We start from the raw sequence: 23,665 nt of genomic DNA, 5'->3' as shown, positions 1-23,665 counted from the left end.
AAATTCTTGAAAGTAATACTGATAAGAGGTTATAACTCTAACCTATAAACTATCGTGGCTGTATAATTAACTGTAGTTTGTAGATGTACAATAATGTTGAAATAAATTATATTTGATAACATTCCTGTTCAATTATGTTATTTAGATTAAAATTATGTTGTATGTCAAAACTAAATTGAACTAAAACTCAGAGTTGATGCGGCAACATTTAGATGACGTATGTACAAAATAACTTTGAAAAGACCATAGGTTTATTTCTCAAGAATTTTATTCAATAAACTTTATTTTTAACGATGGTGCGGCTTTTGTAATGAAAAATGACACATATAGCGGCTTTTGTAGATGCATTGGTGCTTGATGGGGTTTTAAATAATGTTCCTCCTCTAAATTTAGCAAATATTCTTGTTGCAACATCATTTCCTTGGGAAATAAGATAGTTACTATTTGTTCTGACTTCTAATTCCACTAAAAGTTCATACACAACCAGATTATTTATTTTGTCAAGTTATTTGTTAAAAATTATCTATAAACCTATTATTAACATTCTGAATAATATACATAGAAATATCTACGAATCGTTTGAACCATTTTTCACTGTATCTTTTTGCTAAATCATTTCATTATAAATATTTCACGAGATTTTGTTGTTTGATAGCTGTTATTCTAAACGATTTATGAGTAAATTAGTTGTTCTTCCCGCTATCTATAAATTATCACAAGCCTTAGTGGTCGTAGTCATTTTGATTTAAGAGACTGATGTTATATATAATACTCTATTAATAAAAATAATAATTTTCTTGTTTTAAATCATTAAGCTACAGTTTTTTTAGAGAATATTTAAGCATTTAACTAAACTGTTATTATTACGAAACCATATAGTTTATAAATAATTATAAATACAAAATAACTAACTCGATAATTATTAGATTAATGTTATTCTTATCTCGGAGTCTCTTTATTGCCTCGCACATTCTATTCCAATAAATCAATTAACGAGGAATGAGCTTAATCGATTTTCAATAGTGATATTGACGGTCGCTAGCCTCAAACCCACTGATATAAATTCTGTTTAAGATGTTGTTATTGATAAATAGTTGTTCAACTCCTTGTAGTTGTATACCAGGTTTTGAACGAATTTTTATATAATTTTTAGAGGTTCTTGGTGGATCTATGATTATGTGAGACAGGGACATAATTAGTGCAGTGTTGGTTGGTGTTTCTGACTAAAACAGTGAACTGAATCACCATGGATCAGTGTGCTACAAGTCCTTCAAGCTTCAGGAACGCCCTAAGCTTTTTTAATAGCCTGGAGCGACCAACTCCCGCTGCCCGTAGCTCCAAATCTGTTACGAACAACATGGAGGTGAATGTGAAGTTGGTCATCGATAATAAGACGGTCAGGAAGAATTGCTACAGCTACCAGCAGCAGGAATACAAGGATCTAATACAATACATCCCGAGGGCGAAGCTGTCGAGGAACTGCAACTCCGAACAGCCGCAAAGGGATGAGATTCCCACGCAGTATTTGCCGAAGGTGCCGCCAAGACAGAGGCCCCAGGTCCCTCCGCGACCAAAATCGATGAAGCCGGTGCCGGATCTTTTACCGTCGGTTAAAAGGGACCAACTCACTTCGAATAGTAACCAAATGACGCCTGACGTCGAGGCTAAACATATCCTGGAGGAGTTTCAGAAACAGATCATTCCCTACAACTCATTCGAGGTGCCTTCGAACGCTTTGGACAGTGATTTCCTCAAGGAGACTTTATCCATCGCTACATCGGAAGTGGGGGCCAGTGACCAATACCAAGACGACCTCCTGGACGAGGATACAGTATCCTATGGGACCCCGGAAATTGCTCAAAGGTAATCAGTTGATAATCAATCGAAAACCCCCGGTATATCAGAAATCGGCGTCATTATTTCATTTTAAACATAATTTCTCTTTGCTGTATTAAAATCCAACCACAACTAATCCACTTGAGTTTATTTATTTGTTATGGTTTCGGTTTAATTATCAAACCTAATCGATAAAGTGATAATTAATATTCAACGATTCATAGTTTATTTTAAACTACTCAAATGTGATTTATCGAGGACCTTGTGTTGATAAGATTAGGTTTTACTTGCGATAACAGTATGACATTTGCGTCTATTTTATCGAGAATATTGCAGGAAATAATTTTATGTTGTTATTACAGTTGTTAGTCTATTTAGAATGCCAGCTCTGATGATGTTTGAATTTAAAAAATTCCGACAATTTCCAACTGTGAAATTATCAATAATGTTAGAGACAATTTTGTTACGTCATATTTAATCAAATAACTGCACGTATGGTTGTATAAGTGTCAGATACATTTTAACACATGATGTTATGCTTTGATGTTTCCATTTGACATTATTTGACAGTTTGGCAAGGGGCTTTGGCAATTTTTTCTTTTAAATTTAATTATTGAACTATTTAATTATTAAGCTTGATAACCAGCTTCCCGCATTTTGGCGACTTTGAATTCACAATAATGCTTTACTAGCTTGACACGCTGATAGAATATTACAATAATATTGATCCAACAGGTTTTGGCAGTTCGATAATTCAATTTGATCTGTCCAGTCACTTCCTCGATTTCGCAGTTTGATGTATTTTGACATTGAACTGGTTTTATAAGATACAATATCATATTTTGACAGCTGCACATTTTAACACTTCCTTTATAGACAATACATTCAGACATTAATTATTACAGTTGATAACAAGTTTCATATATTTTTGTTGAAGTTGTTGTCATAACAACACCACATCAATTTGACAGTTTGTGAGTTTGACAAAATAGTAATATTAAACCTAATACGTTTTGTTGATGTTTTACAACTTTGTAGTTTTATATTTATATTATTTATATTTTGACACTTACACAATTTAACAGTTTCCTCTGCTGTCGAAATTTTCTATTATTTATTATTAAGCTAGTTTCACAAGTTTAAAAAATATATGGCGCAATAGATGTTAGAAGTTTGACAGTTTAATTGTCCAAACTGTGAATAATCAGACAATAATAATAATAAATCAAACAATCGATGTTTTCTTAGTTTTGACCGGGGCACAATTTGACAGTTTCTTTTCTTGGCGATAATTTGTCGTTAGCAACTAAATTTGTTGGTTTGACAGTTTAAGAGTTTGACAGAATATTAGTATTAACTCAACACGTTTCTTTAATATCTTAAAACTTTGATAAATTGCATGGCCTGGTGTATTTTAATATTAAACTGATTTGATAAGTCACGAATCATATTTTGACACTTACACAATTTGACAGTTTCTTCTGCTCTTGATATTTTCTCACATTTATTATTAAAATAGCTTAAAAAGCTTTTGAAAAAAATTTGGCGCTGTAAAACTTTCTTATTCTTGTCATTTTAAGTGGGCAGAATATTACCATTAATTTAGTACAGATATTAACAATTTGATAGATTGTTTTGAAAAACTGTGAATAATCAGTTTGACATCTTTAGTACTGTTTTGTTTTAATAAATCAAACTATCAAATTTTACTAGCTTTGACAGTTTTTTTCCTTGTCAATAATTCGTTGACAGTTACGGTGTTTGACAGAGGATTATCATCAATCTAACTCCGATTTTGACAGTTTTACAGATTATCGATTCTCGATCGATGATTGTTTTTTTTATCGTATTAACTGTAAGGTGTTTTTATTCGTCATATTATTGTTGATATTTTTGTCAAATTAATAGTGCAACATTTGGGTAGTTCTATTTTTGGATATTTACAACACGTAGTCTAATAATTGCCGGTTTTACAAGTTAATAATGTGACAGTTTTATAGCCCCAGTCATTGGACTTTTACTACCACTTAGAAAGAAGAGACTGAACATAACCTAGGCTTGTTAAGAGCGGATACGTTTTAATGTCGTGGTGGTTCTATTAAGATAATTTTTATTGGATATTCTATGGTCTATATCACTTAACATATTGTACTTTTACGATGTTATAATTTATCCGGGGAAAGGATGTTCTCTCTCGCTCTCAAGACTTTTCTCGGACGCCTTAATATGCCATCGTAAATAACAGCACATAATGTAAATATTTAATCTGACAATCTACGTCGGCAACAGCCCCTTTTATACCTATTTAACTATTAATAATCGAAATTTCCATAATGGGCGGGTACTCAGGTGTTTAAGTCTGCCAAGAGCCAGGCTGGCTCTAGCATCGCGCCAAGGTTTTTTATGCGGGCCCATTTTCCTCTTTCGAACTGCATGGCGCTTGAAAAATTGATGCGGCCGCTGTTTTTTATATTCCGCCAGAGATGGGCCGCGAGGAACGGCGAGGGAGGTGGATTATGAACGAGTTTCCAGACGTTTATAATTAGGGAATGGGGATATGGGCAGATGTTTTTTTATTCCCGACATTAATGCCACGAAACGATCGTTTCGTCCAGATATTGTGCACTTTTTTTGATATATTGTTTCTCATTTTTTCAGGTAATTTTTCCACGCCTTCGCCATTATGTAAGAGTGAGTACACATTAAATTTTTAATAACACTAGTCTAAATATTGCATACTTGCTGCTAATTACTGTTATTAATTAGTGACTTAATATCTGTTTAAATGTTATATTTATCATTACAATTATCATTATAGTACAATTATTTCTGCATTAAGGCTTTTAGTTAGAATTGTTACATTAACAAAAGATATCCTTGAAATTTGCATAGTTTATAATTTTTTCTACAAACTATTTCGTTAAAAACAGAGGCCATCAGTTATTTACGGTTGAAATTTTCTGATATAAAACATTATATCGGAAGATTGGGCATCTCTAACCTTGAAATATTAGTTATTGTATATCTGTACATTTTTTCACGAGAAAATATGAATATATCCTGTATAAAATACGAGTTAACTACGTACACTTTTGATTTATTTCTTAAATTAAAGGAAATCTTCATCCAAAATTCACTGATTGACAATTCATTGTTTTGACATTTTAATAGCAAATGTAATACATGGTGTTATATAAACGTGACTAACATTATTTGACGGTAACAATCTGTGACAGTTTGCTATTGAACATATTTTGGAATGTTAATTATTAAATTTGATAATATAGTTTTAGCGAAATTAAATTCACAATATAAATGACAGCCTGACATAATATTAATCTTGATTTAAGACGTTTTAACAGTTCAGAATTATTTTAACGATTAAGTTGTGCAAGTGGCAAAACACTGTCAGTTTGACAGTTTTAGAGTTTGTCAGAATATTAATATTAATTTTCGTTGGTGCCTTTGACGGTAGTTTAATAGATTTGATATGTTAAACCAATATATTTTGACAGTTTCATTTATTGATAATATTTACTCTGAAATATCTTGTTTTTCTTTGGAAAACTAGTGATAAAATTTGATAAGTGGTTTCAGATATTTTCGATGAAGTTGAATTTACAGTAACGATCTGTCAGTTTGACAGTTTGAATAAATTAATGATATTAATTTAATATTTTACGTTGTTGTGTTATATCTTTTGCAGTTTGAAACTCTGAATTGTTTAAAATGAAACTGATTTGATAAACTAAAATATCATATTTTGACAGCTGTACTGTTTGACAGTTTTCTTTTTGACTATACTTTAGCAATTAATTATCAAACTTGATAACTAGTTTTGAGATATTTTTGGCGAAATTGAAGCCGCAATAACACTTTCTCAGTCTGACAGTTTTAGAGTTTGACAGAATATTCATAATTAATACGTTTTGTTTGTATCTTATAACTTAGAATAGTATTTTCACAGTCTGATGTAGTGAAGACTGAGCTGATTTGTGATCTTAAAATATCATATTTTGACAGCTACGCTTTTTGACAGTTCCCTTTATTGCCGATATTTTTGAATATTGATTATTAAACTTGATAAATGGCTTCAACTATTTTTGGCGAAGTTAAATTCACAAAAACGCTTTTTGCTCTTGTTTCCTTTCTATGTTGCTGTGTTGCTTTTGGAATACGGCATTAGCTGTTAATTAAATGCTCGTTTAATTTTTTTTATGATAACTTTATTAAGTGCTGTTGTTGCTCACTGTGACTGACTGAGACGCCTTTAATGCAACATTTATCAGACCATCAATCATCTCGGGGGTAAAATCGAACGTAAAGACACCAAGACAATTACCGAAACCGATTAATCAACGGTTCTATTCATCGCCATTATCGTCCAGCGTTCGCTAGACGTAGAGGAGAAGAACGAACGTCCGCCGGTTAAATAGTTGCGCATTTTCCGAAATTTATGGAATTAATATCCGGCTACGTGGACTGAAAACCGAAGCGAAGGCGACGCAATTAGTTCGCAGGTATTAATCATTATTCGCGGGACAATAAGAGCGGAAAGGGTCGCCCCCGGTGCCCTTCCCCCCTCGCCCAGTGTCGTTCGCGCCGTAGCACCGCCACCACCCTCGGGAGGTCATCTGTTTGGCGGCGATAAGTTTGATTTATTGGCGACTACGAATCGAAATTCTGTTACGCCCGGCCATTATCGAGGAATAACCGTTTTTGTATCGTTGTTATTGGTTGTTTTTGCGCTGGGGGGTCGATCCTCGACTTTATTCGGATTTTCAGCACGTGGTTATCACTCGGTTTGTTCCGTTCGACTGTTGTTCTTTTTTATTAGACTCTCTCGTTGGTTATATTAATTAAAATAGCCTCATATCAAACATATTGTATACAATCTTCAGTAAAAATAGACTGGCATCGCCTTGTCGTCATTAATACTAACATAATTTATCTATCATTAAAAATTGTATATTATTTTTTATGTATATATTTTAAAGTCTCCTTTTACCAACTAGGGATGTATATGGACTGGACTTACAGTTTAACGTGGGCTTCGAACCACGGTCCTCGGCATTAAGCCAACCGACTGGCGAGTGATCAACTTTAGAAATCATCCCAGAAGACATTTGGTCTTACCTAGACACTGAGGGTAACAGACCAATCTGTTTCACTCGTTCACCAATCAATAGTCTGTTCCATATTACATAACATTTATGATCACATTTAGAAAGAGTTATTAATAATGGAGAACACTTATACACTATAGTCTATTCAAAGTTTCTTTGTACATACGTCATCAAGACGTTTAATATATTGCCTGCCGTAATTTGTAAATTAGTTTTACAAATTCTCTATAGTGATTTATGACATGCTATTTGTGAATCTGGCAAATACTATATTTTGTAGTTACCTATATATAGTTCTCAGAATTCTCATTCTGATACTGTCCTGTGCTTTCTTTCACTCCACCATTACTAAATTTGCCATACTTAAAGAAATCTTCGCCATATAACCTTCCCTATCGGATATAAGACCCACTAGTTAGAATCTGTCAACCATATCAATTTATCTCTTATACTTTCCGAGGTATAGTTCACAGTTTATGTTTTATAGTTTTTTATTAATTTTTATTATTTAAGTATTTTATTATATTAAATATAAAAACCTTTAACATGTACACAAAGGACTTAATAACATAACCACTGACATCATTTTATTTGTCCGATTTGTTATGAATAATGACGATCAGACGGCGATAAATATCTCCCAGCTCAAAAGAAAAGAGGAATATAAATGGGAAGCCATGTCTATTTATTCAATAGGTAGAGCAAACATTGCGGTAACTGTGTAGGGAGATTGAGATCGGTTTGCTGCTCAGCGAGACAGAATTGAAGGAAGTTTGAAACTCTACACCGTGAGGGTTCCAGTTGAAATCAAAACGAATAAATTCTTATGTATTTGGTAAACTATTTTGTGGTTTACGAAAGTATATTTGATAAGTTTAACCAAACTGTAAACGTGTGTTTCTCGAAATTACTTTCACGGTCATTCTCTATACATTCTTCTGTCGTATTACTTTAGTTTTATATGTCTCAATTTAGATAACTAAACCGCTAGTTTAGGTGCCACGTCGCTAAAACAGCTGTATCTTCGAAAATACCTCAAATTTTGAAAAATCCACTTAAGGGAATATTTCTAAAGAATAAGATTATAAGGGCCTTAAAGGACTTTCAACCACTTATTGCCACTGATAAATTCTCTTTCAGAACATTAGTATTTGGCAATTTGTGAAACTTACCAACTACAGAGATATCACATATCTATTTGAACCCAGGTTATTTATTAATAATGGCGATAGATATGGTAAGCACCTGGATTTTTGTACATTTCTTTGACTTTCTTTGCAATTAGTTTGCTTCTTATTTTGTACTTAATATAGAGTTTAAGTTTTGAGATACATCGGAGGATAGGAGACTAATTAATTTTAAACCTGATTACGGTATACTAATGAGAGGCATCGCAGATGAATGAGTTTTGGAGTTTGTTCCTTGATGGATATTATGTGCTGAATAATATTAGTCACTAAATTCGAATAAAACTTAAAAAATCGTTGTTGCATTGCATCAAGTTCTTCATAAACTAGTCTTGAATAAATTTTTGACCATACGTGATGAACTAAGGCTTGTTCTATTTATTTACCTTTCTTATAATAACTTTTGTAACACTGTTACAAAAGTTATTATACTGTTGTTACTGGTTGTTGTCGACTGACCTACAATTTGTCTGTACAATAACTTACCTCTAGGTATATCTAGGAGCACACATTGCCCTTATTTGAATATCTGGTGTAATAATGTTTATATACTAATATTGATGTTTTTTTTAATTAAATATACTTCACTACACTACATGATACAAGATCAAACGGTTTGATTTTTTTTGAGTCTGTGTCCTGTTCTGGTGTTTGCCAAGAGTTGTATTACATTGACATTGACATGAGGACGGAGTTTGTCATATTTCTTTGCAATCCTCTTAACTTACTGAGTGACAGTCGGTATCTGAAGGTCCCGATGTAAGTAATCAGTCTTGTAGTATCTGGTTGTACCTACAATATTTCCTATAACTGATTTTTATGTGTCCATATACGTTTCAATAGTTACTTGTTTAATAAAAATGTATTATGTACTGACATTAGCGATTTTGTTTCAATTAACTGATACATTCTACTATATTTTAACTCCAATTCTTTCCTTTTCTTTTTTATATATTCCTTCCAGCGACGTTTTACACCAAAAGTCATTCCGAGATACTTAGCGTTGTTGCTATATGGAATGATAACTTAAAATATATTGAAATAATATTAGGATCTGTACTAGACATGTTAATAAAGTTAAATGCAATCCCAGACCCATTCTACGATCGTTCACCTCACCGTTGCACCACAATAGCGGACCGAACAAGCACCAAGCTAAATATCAGCGAAATTAATGGTTCAAACCGTTTTCTTTCGAGAATCGTCTTCGAACGAAGATGCTGGGGGTTGGGGGAAGGGGTTGGTTCGGTAAAACAATGCGGCGAGAAATTAATTTTGGTGTACGTACCACCGTAGACGTCGCGGGAGCGAACAAAGCTATATGCCTTCGAGCTATTTCGAGCGAATTTGCTGCGGTCGGCCCTGAAACGCCACACGAAAACAATTAAACGACCAAAACGGAATTTCCAGCGAAAGGGTGGCCCGACGAGAGATCCGGCCATCCACGGTTTCCATTTCTCCTGTTTGTTCCTGTATAATTATTGTCGTCGAAGCCGGGAAATAGGGAGGATAGAGTCGTCATCGATGTAATTAATCAAGTGTAGGTTGGTAAATAGTCCTCAGTGAGATGGTCTTTCTGATTATAGATTTTATACCGGACAAAAGGGGATTTCGTATAATTTAAACCGATCTCTCTGCTAAGTTTGTTCGTTAGACTCGGTAAAACTCGAGAACGCTGGACCGATTTGACTACTTTGGCTTTCAAATATGCGTGAGGGTCAAGAGAAGGTTTATATGGTGAGAAAATATGGAATAATAGCGAGGAAAGTAGCAAAAACCATAAATTTTTCTTTCCTCGCAAATGATCAACATTACAAAGCATCTACATTTTTGTTGCTTTTGAAATATTTAGGAATACCAACCAATAGCGATTAGAATATATACTGTATGATACACTGAAGACACTAATTAATATCCAGAGAAGGTTTCCAACAACTACAATTTCATTCTCCTTTAGTGTTTCTAACTCTCATCACCTTTTTTTAGTATTGTCAATATTGAATCATAATCCCACATTCAGAATGTTTCATCCACTCACTGCCATATTCGGTGCCAATATTAAAGTCAATGACTAAGCTATTAATTACCAATATAACGCCAGTTCACAATTTCACCATTTGTCAATTACTTCTTCTGTGTATCTGATGGAGTTCATATAAATCCTTTCCACATATCTAAGTAGTTTTTGCTTGTATATTTTTCGACATACATGTCTATTTTAGTTATTTTTTGCGATATCCCATAAATATTCGATTTTTATTGAATATGCAGTGATTGGGAGGAAGACATTACCCTCTGTGGCCATATTGTTCACTCAACTGAACTACTGTGTACCATTTTTCAAACCTTTTACTAAAAGGGTAAATTATACATATTTATTTACTAGTCATAGTGTCATAGTACTGAAATTAATCAAAAAAAGCAAAGCACTAAAACAACGTTTATGGACCTATAATCTCCCATTATCCCTAATATTTAGAAGAATTTTTCAGACATTTATCAGCCGAATGAGTCCTGGCAGGCTGATGCTAATAAAATGAGAAGGATATGTTGCCCCCTATCAAAACGAATTTACAAAGTGCAATAGGCAATACATTATACATTTTGATAACAAGAGCAACAAGATTTTATTGCTACTTTAGATAGACTGTATATATTACAACAATTTATAGTTTAAATTATCCCATTATCTTCATTAGTACAGCCATGCGTTGTAAAACTCGTTATTACAATTTTTTTTCGAATTTCCTGTAAATATGCTTTGAAAAAATAACGTCATGCATTAACTAACAGATTAAACTAATTAAAATTTCAATACCGGTTATAGGGTGTCATTGTCTCGCATTATTCGAATACGACGCCATTGTTTTTGGATAAATTATGCCGGTATTTAGTTTCAACAACGGGCGAAAATTGCAAATACCCCTCCGGAGGATTGATATACGCCCTTAATCCTCTGGACTGGGGTGGCCCTCCTCGTTCTTGGGCAATTTGCCGTTGTCACCTCATTATTTGTAAGACAACACCTGAGAAACAACAGCTCCTAATATATTTTTCGTCGGCAACGCATTCCATCATAATCCCCGGCTATAATTCTTCGCGGACGGCGAAGATGACGGCGTCGCGGGGTTGGAGGGGGGCCCGAGTTTGTGACGCGATATTTTACATGGACCCCTTGGCAACCTTGCGCGTTCCTTCTGCCCAAATCCTCGAGTTTAATCTTGCCCGGGGGTCGAGAAACTTGCTCACGCGAGCTCCACGTTCGTATCAGCCTAAATCCCCTCAGGTTTGTTTTGTTGCAGTTGCGTGAGGTTTATTACGTAGGCTCATGTACTCTGTGTGGCATTAAGGACCGGGGTTATTGAAAAATAATGGTCTACGTAGAATATTTTGGTTAGTCTATAGACCCTTTTTTCAATCAGTATGTTATGTTTGATATAAACTACTAGAAGTCTACTACTATTCATATACTGAGATACATATATGTTTATAAATATCTTCTTACTAATCAGCAAGCTTTGATACTTTGATAATTGATCAGGTCACTTTTTTGTGAAGATAGATATTCTCGGACCAATCAACAAACTTTAAAAATATAATGTATTAGATTTATTAAATGTTTACAATTGCTGTAGTAGAGTAAATTCACTTTTTACCGTTGGTGATAACACTACAGTAGATTATTAATCAAAATAGGACTCTAAATATCACTAATATTCACTTCGTAGCTTTCAAATCAATTTCCTTAATCGTTAATTTCAATACAACCTCCTGTAAAACATTGCACGCTTATTCGAATACATAACGAAACAATATATCAAGAAATTATGAGTATAATAATTGCAGTATCAAAGCAAGAGACCATCGTGTTAAAATAATTATGAAAAACAACATTTATAAAAGAAAGGCGTCTCAGATCCGATGAAATTATGACTACAATTTTTACATCTCAGTTATATGTTAATATCCATTCATCCATCCAACTAATAAATTATGAACACAATAATTTAAAAAATTAATAGAAGTTGACGATCATATTACGATAAATTATGAATTACAAAAATTTTAAAAGAAGTGTATATCATAACCAGTAATATTATGACTGTCAATTTTTCGTCCAAGTTATATGTTAACAAATCAATTTTAATTATCTTTAGGTTATTAACACTATGTAGATTAATCACATTTTGACAACTGTACGGTTTTATAGTTTATTTTGTTGAAGATTTTCTCGGATATTAATTAATAATTTGGTTTAGACTTTTTTGAAAACAAAGTTTAGCTCAACAAAATAATCCTTCATATTCATCTTTAGTCAAATGTTAACCACTTATTCGAATGCTGAACGAAATTATGACCAAGAACTTATGAACATAACAATTCCAAATATCAATAGAAATTGGTAATAATGTTGAGATGAATTATGAATAACAATACTTCTAAAGAAATTATATGCAGTAAAATTATGAATATTTTTTGTCAGATTTTTATCATATTTCAAGAAATTTCGAAGAGAAATTATTTCAGTTAATGGTCTTTACGTTATTAAGAAATCAGCTCATCAAAAGTTAGCTGTAATTATTGGATATCGATTCGTAATACGAGCTCGTTTCGAATAGCTCAGTAAATTTTGTTTGTATGGCCGGTCTGAGAAGCGGTAAAGTGATATTTTCTCGATTTACTGGGAGATAAAGCGATAATTCGGTAATCCCGAAAGTGGTCGTAATACTACTCTCTTGAAAAGGACGAACATTTTTTAGTGAATAAAGTAACCGATTATTATGTCCGTAAAAACTTTTTAGGAAATCTTTAAAAAAATTAAGGTTAGGATAAAATAGGTTATTTTTTATGTTTAGCTTTTGATGTTGCCATTTCTCAATAGAATTTTGTCAGTATTCGTACTCTGGATATCTTGATATATTACTACTACTTACGTTCTTTAAGGTAACTTGTAATCTTTTTGCGTACATTTTAAAATTTAGAGGGTAATAACTCAACAATAATACATAGATGGATTTGTGGGTTTTGGAGATGAAGTTCAATAACCATGTTTGATATATATAATTTTGATATATAACTGTTTTGATATATTAGTGCTAATTATGTTATTTAAAGTAGCTTTTTATCAGACCATTTTTGTACACATTTCAACATGGAATAACTCAACAATAGTACGGAGATGAATCTAATGTGATTATTGGCGATGATGTATAGTCGACAGCTGATAATTACTGATGCTTTAGTTGTGATTGCTTTCAATAATATGTTTTTGTTTCTATAACCATTGATGCTATTTGTAAACTCATATTTTCAGAGATTGTCATACGTTTCATAGTGACATTGATAGATTAGAGGTTATAGAATTAGAGAACATTTGAAATTTTTAAGATTTTCATAAAATTTCAGTTAGATCTGTATATGTCGCAAACTGTTTTAACATATTCGTGTTGTAACATTTTAATGGACTTTTTGGTACACCTTAACTTGAAATTACTCACCAAAATCATATTTGATGATTTAGTTGTGCTTGCTTTCAAAAGTCTGTGTTTCGATACTCGTTGACGCTATCATACTCGTTGAACTGATCTTGCAAGATCGTTATATGTTTTATTGTGACATTTACACGTTAAAGTTTAGAGAATTACAGAATATTTATCCACGTGGTTATTTATACCCTGGCAATGAATTCTCATCACTACTATTTAATTGAATATCGTCGAAGGCTGTTCTAAATTAAGTCAGTTAATATAAAATGAAATTCAATCAACCTAAAACAAGAGCGGATATCACAAAAGCGTCCCCTATTACCAAGCCGAAATCGAACCGGAAGCGTTTTAAATTCCTCCTCTAATATTTCACCGATTTATCCAAATAAATTTAAATTAACAAACGATAATATCAAGTCACCTTTCAATTTCCCTCTCGATTCGCAATCGTGCCGTCCCCCATCCCTCCTCTCGCGTCCACCCCCCTCTCCCGCCCTGAAATGAAACCGCCCCCGCCCCCTATTCTCCACTTCATTTGAGAAGCAAAGTTTAATCCCCCACGCCGACTGCGACTCTCTCTCTTTCCATTCACCTCGTTAGAGACGATTTTCTAACATAGCCTCCGGAGTTCCGTACGACTCGTCGGTCTCCACCCCCCCCCCCCTTTGGTCCCCCTGCGGCTCTCCGGACGCCCGGAGCCTGCGACAAAACATCTGCCGAATTTCCCTAAAACGTTTCCGATGTCAGACTGCCGCCTATTGATTAAGATTTTATTTGTTTCCGTGTATTTTTCTTTCGGGATGAGGGATGGCGCGAGATTGTTCGCCTTCCGGACTGAGACTCGGCCATTTGTCGGTCGTTTTATCTCGTAGGAGATGGTCTCTGGGTTGTTTTTATAGTTCACATACGTCTATTAGTTTTAATGTGGTTGTTTATTCGCCATACGTAAAATAAATTGCACGCCAGACATTATTTTCGGAGGAATCCAATAATGTGCGCGATTTTTTAAAATAATTTATTATAGCAATCTATTAAATTAAAAGTAATAAGTTAATTGTATTTTAAAATGTTTTAAAATTCCAAAGTAGTTATTCTACGATAGATATTTTGGGCTTAACAATTATATTACTATTTTTAATATACACTAAGTTTTAATAATAATTTCACTGAACTATTATAGATTAAATGATTTTACTCTCTTTAATCTTCAACTGAGTGATGCGAACTGAATAGAGTGAGATTTAATAATCTCTAGAATAACCTAAAATAGTTTTTAGAATAAGTTAGGATATACTTTAAAATCAGTTCTATAAGTTTAAAATAGTTCTAGAATAGTATCTAATGTAGTATCTAGAATAAGATTTGGATTATAAGTTGTACAGCAGATCGCTTACTGAAGTGAGCTTCTACATAATATAATAATACTAATATAATGATATAATGATACTTATTGCCCACGGGCAGATTGTTGACGTTCTAGGAGATTAATAAAAAAATGCTACATCGTTAAATAAACTATACGAAAGATTTGAATTTGTACCGATTTTGCACAATTAAGATTTCAAATTATAGGAAAAACTCTTTTAAAACTAATTTATAGGCCTAATAAACCGAGACTATGAAATAATCATGGCATGCCATGTCTCTATAAAAAAGCCTACTTGGTTTTTACGAGAGCGCGCCCGAAACGCCAAATTAGACATTGTTATTCGAGCCGACGCCGTGTTTGTATTCGTTAGAGGGAAAAATTTACATTTATCCTCCAGAAATTAAACGGTTTCCATTCGTAATTCGCCGATGGGAGGGGGCAGCGGACGAATAAAATTTCCAATAACGGGCCGCGGACCCTAAAAAACAACGCGCTGCAATTAACGGGCGAGCTACGCGGGCGGAATGCACGATGATGGTACGGAATGCGGAGCTGTGCGCGTTTTAAAAGTTGGTCGCGTAACTTCGCCCGCGTTATTAGAGATCGTATATTCACGGCCCACTCTGATTTGTGGCCCGCCGAAAACCCTGGCCGAACGTTCGGACGTTAAAGGTTACAAATTGCGTCTGGCGGTGCCGTGTTCTTCCATGTTCGTTTGTAATGGTTTTTCCTCTCTCCCTTTTTTTTACACACCAATAAATTACAACAACATTATCAGATATACTTCTGCCTATCTTTTTTTAATTTTTTAAAAATATTTATTTATTATAGCAATTTAGTAATAAAGGGTAAATGATGAGGCTTGGTGAATGGAGGTAGGTGGTCAATTTATTAGGGACACTACTAGTTTTTATGTAATTTATAGTTTATTATATTTGTTTGAATAAATGATGTTGTTTTTAAAAGGTTATTTTATCTTTAAAAGATACTGGTATTATTATTATTGCTGTTATGTAGTAACAACACATACGCGCATAATTTGTAAATTTTGTGACGTTTCTTCTCATTCAGTGCCCATTAAAACGCGCGCTTTGTAGTATTGTTGTTGTTTTGTCCAGATATTATAATTCCATTACTTTTAACATACCTTTGTTGTTTTAACCGAAAACAATCAAAGGATAACTAATGCTCCATATAATAATACTTTAGCTATGTTTTGTCCAACAAATGTTTCGCGAATTACATTTTATTAGTGGTTAGATGCGTTTGCCTCAAATTTCCAATTTTTCAAGTTGTGCAAAGTTTTGGACACATCTACAAAAATATGCAGAGAGATACAAACGTTGTTACTACACTCGATAATAAAAAGCCTCAAATCCTCTTGAGGCAAATCGTATTGGCCAATGGCGGAGAAGCCTTATTTTCTTTTTCGATAAGTTGCACCTCAATTAAGCAATGTTTTATATTTCCCATTTAGATCGATACTCATTTGGTCAAAAATTCCAAGAACAAACTTAGGTTTGTCATTGTTTACTGTCAAAGCCCGTCTCTACGTTAGAGCGGGGTCTTTTGGAGTATACATAATTTTACTTGAAGCTTTACTTCCTGGAAAACAAACATTTGATATATTTATTACATTGTTACTAGTCGTTGCCGACTAACATACAAGTTGTTTTTTCAATCTAGGTATATATCTAGGAGAACCCACAGGTCCTATCTTAGTTTCTGATGTATGGTGTATTAATATTTACGTATTAACACTACTGTTTTTATATTAAATGCACCTCACTACACTACACAAGATCAAATGGTTTGAGTCTGTGTCCTGTTCTGGTGTTATTCAAGAGTTGTCCTCATGTGTCCTTGCAATTCTCTTGATTTCTTGAGCGATAGTCAGTATCTGACAGTCTCGATGTAGGTAATAAGTCTTGTAGTAAAAGCAAACATAAATAGACAAATATAATCTATGACGTCATACCAAAATTCATTTTGTTGATTGTTGCTTTTATTTATCCGACCATCTAGTACCTTCCACGTACAGTCAGAACATATTTATGCATGTGCCCATTTAAATTCCAAGCCCGTATTCCCTTATTTTTATATTTTGTGTCTAAAATGAAATTATTATTAAATTTTACAATCTATGTTTTACATCGTGTTATGTTTTATCAACCATGTTTTTAGTCGTTATTTATCTAGTCAGGCATAAAACAAATCGAAAAATTCTGCGCATTGTCAAATATTTTTCCACTATTGCGCTTGAATACCAGCTAATATTTTTTCTCCGTTATACTCGTTGCTTTCCAACCGAAGAACAACAAGGCTCGGACACGAAACACCAACGACGCGGGGGAAGTTCAATATCCTCCCAGCACGTCGCCACCACAGAGAGGAGAGAAAAAAAGAAAGTCAGTGCTCTCGATCAAAAGCTCCGGTTTTTTCATTAGTATTGGGTCACAAAGCACACGACCCCCCATTTTTCCCACAAAAGGCCGTCTCGCGTGCCTGCCGAGAAATAATACCCACCGGGCGACTATTCTACCCCCTCGCCGCACTCCCGCACGATGGATCTCCAGGTAGAGGTCGTTAGTTATAAGTTTTCTCATAAGACCCGGCCACACGCGGATCCGGGCTATCCGGACAGTTTTAAATCAACCGTAGGGACATCGGGAAGCGAGCGGGCATGAGGGGGTAAGGGGAGGGGTGGCGAGGCCGAACGGACGCATCCTGGGTTGATTATTACGAGGCGTTTTATGGCGAAATTTAATTAAGGCTCCGTTGTAGTGGAGAGTGAGAAGGACGCGCTATGAATAGCATTAAAACTTCTCGAACATGCTCTTGGTCGGAATAATTTATATTTACTTTGTGTAGGAATTATTTTATGGTCCTTATAGGAGCAGGTATCAACGAGCCTCTTAATGTTATTCTCGATATAGGTTAAGAATTGCTTAAAATATTTATTTTGTAGAGTTTCCATATTCACAATTTTTATACATATGATGCACGTTTTATATTTAAAACGTTTTCATAATTTTCGGAAGTATGACACTTCTTTATTAGTTTTTTATATTTTTGCTACTTGGTAATTATACTAATGATATGATTCATAACTACAAGATTTTTGAGTCTTGGTATCCTATAGCAGCAGTTAGTAATGGACTCGTTGCTGTTATTCTTGATATAGGTTAAGAATTGCTTAAAATATTTATTTTGTAGAGTTTCCATATTCACAATTTTTATACATATGATGCACGTTTTATATTTAAAATGTTTTCATAATTTTCGGAAGTATGACACTTCTTTATTAGTTTTTTATATTTTGCTACTTGGTATTATACTAATGATGTGATTCATAACTATAAGATTTTTGAGTCTTGATATCCTATAACAGCAGTTCGTAATGGACTAGTTGCTGTTATTCTTGATTTAAGTTAAAAATTTGTTGAAATATTTATATGGTAGATTTTTCGCATTCATAATATATATACATATGGTGCCCCTTTTATAATTTATATATTTTCGCAATTTTTGAAGATATGATTTACAACTTTCATTATGTTTTATTTTTTACTACTTGGCAATGATAGTAATCAAAGAATTATAACTGTACGAGACATTTTTTCGTATAATTGTTGTGATTAATTAATTTTATGGTTTTTATATATTTGCATATAGAAAATGGTGACCGAAGTTTATGAAGAAAAGATAAAATTATTTGGCCACTACTACCTACGCATTTAGTTTACTATTTCAAAATAATCTTAATCAAATTTAATATATAACTCTCAAATAATTGAATTAATTAGAGAAATATATTTTGAAACTTTGAATTACTTTTTCGCACACTTTGTTATGCTATTTAGTTAACTCTTTGGCCTGATAATGTTGACGATTATCATTGTTGTTTTTGAGTTAGTTGTTTATATATTTTGTTGCAGTGATAAATATTTTGTCAAAAATATTAAGTACTGTTAGACAGTGGATTACTTGTGTTAAATTAAGTGTATACCAGTTGTGTCAGGTCATCCTAATAGTTGTATCGCGTAACCTGATAAGGTCTTTAAATGACCCAATCGCGTGCATTGCGTGTTTGTCAATTGTGTTCCTGCTTGATTGTAACCTCTTTGGGACGATATAAACGTAATTTTATGAACGTATATCGTGTCAATTCACATCCCACAAGTGTTTTAGATAAAATGTAGATGCTCCTAGGGATTTGCTCTGGGGTGTGTTTTCTATTGGTCTCGGGTCAGACTGAAGATTGAGTCAGAAACTTTATCACCAAAACAGTTGATTGACATTCCTTTTCCTTACCGGTATTCCCTTTACGGTTCATCCAAACACAAATATCATCAGGTATGACGTTGAGGTTGAAATATCAAGTACTGTGAATTAGTTTTGAGGGATTTTTTTTCAAGTTCTAGGGCTGTATTGTCCATAGCAGTTGCCTGTGTACAATACAATCAAAGTATGTCACGTTTTTAATCAGATAGTAGTGATAAATGCTTAAGACTTTTCATCAATTTTATAACATTCCTTAAAGTCATTTTATATTATTTCTGTTTCCATATCGACTGTTTTTCTTTTAGATACGGTTTTCCATAATACTTTTGTTCAATTTATTCAGGATTTTTTATAAACTTGTATTATTATCATGAGTTCTAAAACAACAAAATTAATATTCATACCTTTTTATCGATAAAGTATGTTTACTATATCTTCAAGAGTACTTGGAAAGTTACAAATAATCTGTTGTTTACATTTTAGTTAACTGATATATTACAAAGTGTAAACTCGTTGATATAATTTAGAGATAGTTATAGAACTATAGATTTAAATAGAGCTACAGGTTATGAGACTTATTGACAGTTGATTATAATGAGATACAGCAAGATATTTGAGACAGCCTAGAGCTAAGTCATGTCAGAAATTGGTTTGTTGAGCTGTTTGTGAGATTATATGAATTTAAATGTGTGAAATTAATTAGACTTCGGCTGCTAACCTCGATTACTACATATTACACTGGCCTGGCATTAAGATACAGAGGCTTGATCTGGATACCCATTAAATTTAATAACTTATATAATATTACAATAATATAGAGTATTCTGAATGTACTATAATGTTAGTAATAAAACTGCCAAATTCAGACGAGGAAACTCATCATTCTCGACAGCTCCTGCCAAAGAAATCGCCTTATAAGCGACCCGTTTTTCTCCTGTCCCCCATCTAACGAGCCGCACCCACAAGACACCGCGCCAATGACGACAATCCGGACGGGGGAAATGTCGTAGGCCCCCCGCAGACCGTCCTCTCGTAAAGAAAACGACCACGAAGCACACGTACCATTATCTTCTTTATACTTCGCGCCGTTTAAAGCCAACTTGAAGAATTTAATATAGACCGGTGCATGGTTTATAGAGCGATATTTTTTGCGAAACAATGCGGCGACCGCACAACGGTTCCTGCAGGAGGCGGGGATAAAGCGCACGGTATGCCGTCGACGACGATTCCGTGGAGTTTTGCGAGGGCATCTCGAGTTTTTATGGGTCTCCGAGCCGCGAGGAGTCTCTCGCTTAATGGATGGCCTCTCCGGTCCGCTTATTCGGGACGCGATGGATGATAAATCGTCGAGAAGTCGACGCTGGATCCGTCAGTTGCAGAGGCGAAGAGGAGTTTGTTTTTTAATTTCTCGACTTCCGGCTCATACTTTAATAGTGTTTGGATTAATGAAGCTTTCGGGCTTTCGGTGGGGAGTTATCGAGCTATATGGACCCGGCCTTCGCGTACTTAATATAACGATTGTAAATTAATTTTAAAAGTTTTTGGTTTTGTGTATATGTCGGGGCTTTTAACCTATAATTTCAAAGGACCCATATACTTTTAACATGCTATTTAAATTCACCAAACAACAAAGAAATGTAACTATTTAGGGGCATAAATTTTAATTCGAACGAACTTGTTTAGTATGTAAGTGTATAATTAACTTTAGCTTAAGTAGATTAGTTTTATTTTAATTTTAGAAATACCTACTGATGTATTAATCCCGTACTCGCCTGGCTTAGTAAAAAAATGTCAAACGTTTTATATAATTATATCGAAGGCGTCTGAACTATTTTGAAACTGTGGAGAAAGGAAATGTTCATCGATGTATAAACCACATATAATAATAGCATCTTTAAATTTGAAAGACGTAACAGTATATATATATATATATATATATATATATATATATATATATATATATATATATATATATATATATATATATATTAATTGGTGCTTCATCGCTGTTCTTCCGAGTTTGTTTTCCATTATTTTAATTCTTCAATCCCACCTTCCTATCAGTTTCTTTCCGGCAAAGTTGGATGACGTCGGTTTTTGTATCGGCAACTTTACATGTAGCCCTTACAATAAAACAGCCAATGCACGTCATCAGAATTTATAATCCAACGTTTACGTTTATCCAAATATAAAAATGGTTTTTTCTGGATGTCTCTTCTTGTTTTTTTGCTTATACAGTGACGTTTTTTTCTTTAATTAATGATTTGAACACCTCCATCGAGATAATATTCATGGAAATCTCCTATGATGCTTTTGTTTACTAACTTTTCTTAGTGTATCAGAGTATCTTTGGTCGGCTCAATCAATATTAACGCACCAACATCATCATTCTATTATCGAATTTAATATTTTTTTAGTAGTTCAAATACTTTTAATAATCTTACATGTAAAATGCTATCTATAAGTACTTAAATTAAGTAATATAGTAATTCAGATAATTAAAGGTCACACTTTCATTTTTGTATTAAGTTTACCTCACTGCCCTATACTGCATAAGATCGAATGGGTTGATTTTTTGGGTTTGTGTCCTGTTCTGGTGTTTTCAGGGATTGTATTACTTCGAGATTGACATGAGAATGGGATCTCTCTTCATGTCTCTTTGATATATTCTTGAGTTCCTAAGTGACAGTACTGTGGTATCTCGGTGTACCGACTGCACCTATGAAACTTCATTAGGTACTTAAAATATAATACTTTACATAGTCCTTCCAATAAAACAGCCAATGCATCGTCATCAACAGCATCGAGCGTCTGCCGATTTAGTTTGTAAAAACGTAAAATCCCTTTTAAACTCGGAGCAGCTTTATTTCTTGTTTTATTAATATTTATTTTAATTTGGGAAATACATACTGATGTACTAATCCCGTACTCGCATTGTTAAAGTACACTCTAGTTAAAAAGAGACAGAATGAACCAACATGTAACCAAATCCGCTATAAAATTCGATTTGTATTGGTACAGGTCGACACCGTTGTCATATGTCAATGTAAATATAATAAAACAACTCTATCCTATGTAATATTGGGTCTGTTTCATTAACTGCAGTTCAACTCCTTTAAAATATATGCGTTAGATATATTATAATGTTAAAATAAATGATATTTTATAACATTAGTTTGTTTCATTATTTTATCTACATTGGTATTTTGTAGTCAGACTCTAAATTGCATTGGCTGTTTTATTGGAAATATCTGATCTCTAATTATTAGACTAATTTGATTTAAGTCTAATAATGTGCCTCCTAGTGTGAGATGGTAAAAAACAAATGAAACTGAAGAAGATAATAAAAATATGTAAATTTTACTCGACACACACCAAAGTATTTAATCTCCGAATACGAAAACCTCTAGAAGATGTTAAAATTCAATCAATACCCTTGAATAACCTTTAAAAACAATACCCAACACACGTGTACCTTTCGAATCGCTTACAAAACGGTAATAATATTTTCATGACCTTTCCGGCTTTTGTTTTTGGGTTTCCGGACGCGTGTGCTTCAACTTCCATTAAAATCGACCTCCGTCTCCTCCTCGGGGGGCATCGAGCCAAACACGCTCCTCCGTCCATCGTCTGTCGACTTATAAAAAGTCGCACGATTTTCGACCAAACTCGAAAACGTTCTTGCGTCAGCTGCTACTTATGTTGCCGAAACGTTTCCCCGTTTTCTCTCCCCTAGCAAATCGTATAAACAAAAACCGAGTCCCGGCGAGCAGGTGTCGATACGACTGCTAAAGACAACATTCCTGGCACTTATCTCGTTCCGGTATGGCCGTTCGCAGTTTTTGCGTTTTGTTAATGGATAGTTTTTGTGCCCTGCCATCGTGTATTTACTTAGGAAAATGTGTTTTCTTTTCGGGCTTTTTTTCGTGTTATTGTTCACCATAATATTAGGTAAATTAATACTCAAATATATTGCCGAAAGCACCATAAACCCATAAAAAATAGTTAAAATATTTAGAGTAAAAACGTACCTTCAGGAAACTTCGACGAAACAACTACATACTATTAAATTCAACGAACTTATTAGGAGTACGTTATTTTAGTAATATAACCATAGAGTTCGTATGTTGAACGTGGCTTTAACAGCGTTGCAAGGTATTGTTTAGTCTACGATGATTGTTGTTTATTGTCGGTAATAGTCGCTGTCGACATAAAGGCAACTATCCAGTTAATTTTAAGTAAGCCTCGGGTGATATTCAGCTTTAAATTGTTTTTAGAAATACTTGGAAAAACAAATAGTAATCTGAACTCTATAATTTGATCAACACAGTTTATTTTCATGATATTGAAACTGATCTAAATAATCATTTAATTTAA

At 33.7% G+C, this 23,665-nt stretch overlaps 1 protein-coding gene across 5 annotated transcripts in view; it reads left to right on the top strand.

Moving 5' to 3' along the window:
- The window catches only part of spri (Src homology 2 domain-containing protein sprint), a 239,813-nt gene that overhangs the window by 11,280 nt on the left and 204,868 nt on the right, over positions 1-23,665 (top strand). For all 5 annotated transcript variants that reach the window (XM_076417982.1, XM_076417981.1, XM_076417985.1 and 2 more), the window contains exon 2: positions 1,154-1,863. In XM_076417982.1, the coding sequence (XP_076274097.1) occupies positions 1,247-1,863 (617 nt within the window). In that variant the 5' untranslated portion in view covers positions 1,154-1,246. The remainder of the gene's footprint in view (positions 1-1,153; positions 1,864-23,665) is intronic.

Source organism: Rhynchophorus ferrugineus, unplaced genomic scaffold, assembly GCF_030347505.1.
Source record: "Rhynchophorus ferrugineus isolate W39M unplaced genomic scaffold, kcgeb_rfMv2 rfM11, whole genome shotgun sequence".
Taxonomy (NCBI): domain Eukaryota; kingdom Metazoa; phylum Arthropoda; class Insecta; order Coleoptera; family Curculionidae; genus Rhynchophorus; species Rhynchophorus ferrugineus.
Note: the sequence above shows the minus strand (reverse complement) of the source record. Positions and strands in the feature narration are given on the sequence as shown.